The sequence below is a fragment of the Myotis davidii genome, unplaced genomic scaffold, assembly GCF_000327345.1.
Source record: "Myotis davidii unplaced genomic scaffold, ASM32734v1 scaffold648, whole genome shotgun sequence".
NCBI lineage: Eukaryota > Metazoa > Chordata > Mammalia > Chiroptera > Vespertilionidae > Myotis > Myotis davidii.
In genome coordinates, this window is record NW_006299603.1 from 2,095,240 (window position 1) to 2,100,146 (window position 4,907).

Sequence of the window (4,907 nt, forward strand, 5' to 3'; positions counted from 1 at the left end):
GCCCACATGCCCCCTCCCTGCCCACCTCCCCCGACGCCCAAAGCGCGCTTGGCCAGCGGACTCACAGGGCAGGAGTGGCCAGCTCCGGCGCCCTCATCCGGGTGCCCTCTTTCAGCCGCTGGCAGAATTCCTCGTTGATCTGCACCCCAGGGTACGGGGAGGCCCCTGGCAGCACGAATGGGGAGGGGTGGGTGGGGCGCAGGCCACAGCTGCTCAGCCCAGCCTCCCAAATCGCCTCCGCCCTGACCCCCATGTTGGGGTGCTTGTCCTGTAGCTCCTGGCAGGACCTGGGCAAGGCGCTCCCCTCCCCCAGGGCCAGTTCTTCATCTGGTTAAAATAGGGGGTGGCACCCGGCGGGGCTCAGTGGTTGAGCATTGACCTATGAATCTTGAGGTCATGGTTCGATTCCCGGTCAGGGCACATGCCCGGGTTGCTGGCTCGATCCCCAGTGTGGGGTGAGTAGGAGGCAGCCGATCCATGATCCTCTCTCATCACTGATGTTTCTATCTCTTCCCTCTCCCTTCCTCTCTGAACTTAATTAATTAGTGTGTATATATATATATATATGGGGTGCACTGCCCCCTGGGGCTGCAGCAAGCATCAAGCTTTAGAGCAGCGGTTCTCAACCTGTGGGTTGCGACCCCTTTGGGAGTCGAATGACCCTTTCACAGGGGTCGCCTAAGACCATCGGAGAACATATATATAATTACATATTGTTTTGTGATTAATCACTATGCTTTATGTTCAATTTGTAGCAATGAAATTGGGGTCACCACAGCATGAGGAACTGCATTAAAGGGTCGCGGCGTTAGGAAGGTTGAGAACCACTGCTTTAGAGACAGAGTTCCAACATCATCAGGGTCCTAGGGGCCTCTTGGCCGCCCTCTGCCCCCAGGGCAAGCCACAGAGCTGGGAGTCAGCCACCTCCCCTCGCTCAAGCCCCGCACTCCCATCAGAGGGACCCTCCAGGCCCTCGCCCAGCCCGGACGGCCCAAAGGAGCTGCAAGGGTCCCCTCTCCTTCTCCTGCTGCACCCATTGACCCACCCTGCCCCCTCCCACATTCAGGACCCTGGCCCTGGCTGCTGTCCTCCCAGGCCCACCCGCCTCACCCACCCCTTCCCCAGGCCAGCCCCTCCCGGGCCCTCCAGCTCACACCACGCAAGCTTCCAGGGCCCGCCATGCTCTTACTTAGCGACAGCACTCACAGTGGCCGTCCAGTGCTCTCCCTTCCCCACTGCCATGCCCTGCCCCACCCCAGCCAGGGCGGTCTGGGTCCCAGCGGGGCCCAGGCTCCCCTGTGGGGCTTCATAAGTAGGGGTGTCCCAGAGTGAGTGCCATCCTTTCCCAGTCCTTGAAGCAAGAGCAGCACCCCCACAGCAGGTGGGGAAGGGCTGGGGCAGGGAGGAGACTGGAGTCAGGGACTGCGAGTGAGCACGGGCTCTGTCCCCGCCCATGTGGGGGAGGAGGGGCTTCTCAAAACTCCTGCCTCAGCACGACCTGGCTGCCCGCTCCAGGGCGGCGCTGCCTGCACCAGGCTGGTGGGCCCTGGAGCCTGTGGTCCCACCTGCCCCTCCCCCGCATCTCCGCCCTGCACTCACCCCGGCACCCCGCCCTGCACTCACCCAGGGAGAAGATCTCCCAGAGCAGCACCCCGAAGGACCACACGTCGCTCTGCGTGGTGTACACCTTGTCGAAGATGCTCTCAGGCGCCATCCACTTCAGGGGCAGCCGGGCCTGCGGGAGGCAGAGGGCGTGAGCCCACAGAGAGGAGGAGAGGAGGGCAGCCACCTCTGTCCCTGGGCTCTCCCCCACTCTGGGGCCGGCTCTGTGTTTGCTCAGACGGCTCCTGCAACTCGCCCTGCTCCCCTGCACACCCGCAGGGGCTGGCACCTCCCGAAGGCTCCTCTGCACTGTCCTCTGCGCTGTCCGGGTCCATGTGGCCCCGCACTCACCCAGCAGCTCTTCACCCTCCTCCGCTCCAGCCCTCAGTCCAGCCCCTGGAGGAACTAGGTACCCACAGGCCTCTCCTCCCACCTCATCGCCCACCTGCCCCCCCCCCCCCCCCCCCCCCCCCCCCCCCCCCACGCCCCGCACCGCCCCCCCCCCCCCCGCCGTAGTAGTATTCTGGGATTCTAGTTCTCATGTGGCATACTAGTTCCTTCACACAGTGAAAACCTGAGCCCCAGGATGTGGAAGAACTGTAAGTGAAAGAACTCAGTAGTTTTGGCCTTAAACCACTCTAACTGGGACCCGTTATGATCTCCACATATGATACTTTACCCCATTCTAAGATTAACAGCCCCGTTGGTGAAACTTGACATCAGCTTCATATTGCCATAGTGATATTATCTAATTATAAGACAGGAAGTGAGAAACGTTGTTTAATCTAGTTGAAACCACAGAGGAATTTGAGAAAAACAGTACAGTGGCTTGTTTGGAAGTTTAGGACTTCATAGCTTGTCGTCTTTGAAGGTTTTGTTAAAAGTAAATGGATATATCCTGATTTTGGTGTCTTATCTGATGTCGTTCTCTCTGGCTGTATTATATTTCTAGGACTGGAATATAATGGAAGAATTTCAGCTATAGAATTGCAAGCACTTTTGCTGTAGCATTTTGTCATATTTATAAGTTTCCATTCCAAGTGCTGAGTTCACATTCTGCCTGATTTATAAAATCTAGTGAGGTGTTTTACTTATTTTTCAAAATAAAATCATGCCCCTCACCTCACCCACCTGCCCCTCACCGCCACATGCCCCACATTCTGCCTGTGAGTCAGAGAGGGAGACAAAGCCTCTGCACAGTGGCCTGTCACAGACTGGACGGACCCCTGCTGGCCCTGCCTCCCTCCAGCCCTCTTCCTTCCCTGGAGCAAACCTTTAATCAGCCGTGGGCCCTCCTTCAGGTGCCTGCCTGCCCACCTGCGTGCCACCAACCAGGCACACGCACCGGTCACCCATGGGCCTGTGGCTGCCCCGCGCTGGTTGTCCAGCTGCAGGACGGACCCGGGCTGGAGTAGGTCCCCAGGTTACCTATAACTTCTGTCCAACTTAGTTACACATTGGAAGTTCCCATGGCCAACTCCTCAGTTTAGATATTTTGCTAGAGTGTCTTCCAGGTGTCCAGCTGCAGGACGGACCCGGGCTGGGTGCGCCTCTGCATGAGCAGCCCCCGGGGGGCAGAGGGGTCAGCGTCCAACCCGTGGCCCAAGCCCGACTGGAGCAGCGGGGTCCCTGACCTCAGCTCCTGTCTGCAGTCCCTGCCCCACTCCCTGCCCCGTACGCCCAGGCTTGCATCTCTGCAGCCCTCAGACCTTCCCCGTGCACGGCAGTGTCCCGCCCGCCTGGCAGGAGGCCAGGGCCGCACTCACGCTGCCCTTGCGCACGTAGTCGGGGTCCTTGTAGATGTCCCGGGCCAGGCCGAAGTCGCAGATCTTCACCACGTCACTCTCCGACAGCAGGATGTTCCGCGCAGCCAGGTCTCTGTGGATGCACTAGGTGCACGAGGAGGAGGGTCAGCAAAGGTGCCCGGCCCGGCCCGGCCACAGATCCTGTGCACCCCAGACTGGCCACGGCCACGGATCCTGTGCACCCCGACTGGCCACGGCCACGGCCACAGTGCACCCGGGGACTGGCCACGGCCACAGATCCTGTGCACCCCGACTGGCCACGGCCACGGCCACAGTGCACCCGGGGACTGGCCACGGCCACAGATCCTGTGCACCCCGACTGGCCACGGCCACGGCCACAGTGCACCCGGGGACTGGCCACGGCCACAGATCCTGTGCACCCCGACTGGCCACGGCCACGGCCACGGCCACAGATCCTGTGCTCCACGGCCACACCTGTGCTCCCCGGACTAGCCACGGCCACGGCCACAGATCCTGTGCACCCGGACTGGCCATGGCGAGGGCTCGTGAAGATGTGGGACAGAGTCTGACGCCACATCCAGCTCTGCCACTGACCAGCGGGAACCTTGGGAAGCTAGTCCCACACTCGGGATCAGTTTTGTCCTCTGCCCAGTGGGAGAGGCCTGGACCTCAGGGCCGCTGTGAGTGAGCTCGGCTGCTCACATCAGGGCGTGCTGGTGGGGCCCAGCCCCTCCCCTCTGAAGGGCCTGCAGGCAGTCACCTTGCGGGAGGCCAGGAACTCCATCCCGCGGGCCACCTGGAAGCTGTAGCAGACAAGGTCCTCCATGGTCAGCGGGCTCAGCCACAGGTCCTCGGCTGCACAGAGGAGCAAGGCGGGCTCGAGAGGGGTCCCTTCCATGATCCCCGTCTTCCACACCACCCCAAAGGGAGTGTTTGTTCGCCTAATCCTTGCTGCACCGGCACCCCGTGGGCTCATCTCTAGTGCTGAGGCCCCTGGCACTAGCTAAGAAGCCCTCTGCCCCCCCCCCCCTTCCTAAGGCACAACCCATCACGTGCTCTCCCATGTATGTGCCCTCTTCCACCAGTTCCTGGAGGAGGCCCCGGCCGGCTTGTCCCACAGCCCCCGGGTCATGAGGTATCTTGGTGCCGCCACATTTTGCGCACGAGGAAACCAGGCTCGTACCTTCCTGGGTCCGAGTGGCCCGGGCCGCCTCGCCCTTGCCCATCAGGAGCCTTGTCAGGAGGGCCCTGTCACTGCTCCCCGGCCTCCGCCTCCTGTCGGCCCTGGCACCCTCCACCATGGCCTGGAAGCGCCTTCGCTGCTCCGGGGACTTCTCCTGCGGATGCACAAAGCAGGTCAGAAGCCCTCGTCCCCGAGGCAGAGGCATCACCCCCAGTCCACCTCGGCACCCCGCGGGCTCACCGCGAGCTCTGGCCCAGGCAGGGCGCCCACTTACTGCGTAGGGGCTGAAAGCCTCCCGCTTGGCGCGCAGGAAGTTGGAGAGGTTGCCGTATTTGCAGAACTCCACGATCACCATG

At 61.7% G+C, this 4,907-nt stretch overlaps 1 protein-coding gene across 1 annotated transcript in view; it reads right to left on the reverse strand.

Moving 5' to 3' along the window:
* FLT4 (fms related tyrosine kinase 4) overlaps positions 1 to 4,907 on the reverse strand; it is a 27,014-nt gene that overhangs the window by 9,355 nt on the left and 12,752 nt on the right. The window contains exons 18-23 of the mRNA XM_015571534.1: positions 4,826 to 4,905; positions 4,552 to 4,705; positions 4,129 to 4,223; positions 3,369 to 3,491; positions 1,624 to 1,735; positions 66 to 165 (exon numbers count right to left, since the gene is read on the reverse strand). Of these exons, the coding sequence (XP_015427020.1) occupies positions 66 to 165; positions 1,624 to 1,735; positions 3,369 to 3,491; positions 4,129 to 4,223; positions 4,552 to 4,705; positions 4,826 to 4,905 (664 nt within the window). The remainder of the gene's footprint in view (positions 1 to 65; positions 166 to 1,623; positions 1,736 to 3,368; positions 3,492 to 4,128; positions 4,224 to 4,551; positions 4,706 to 4,825; positions 4,906 to 4,907) is intronic.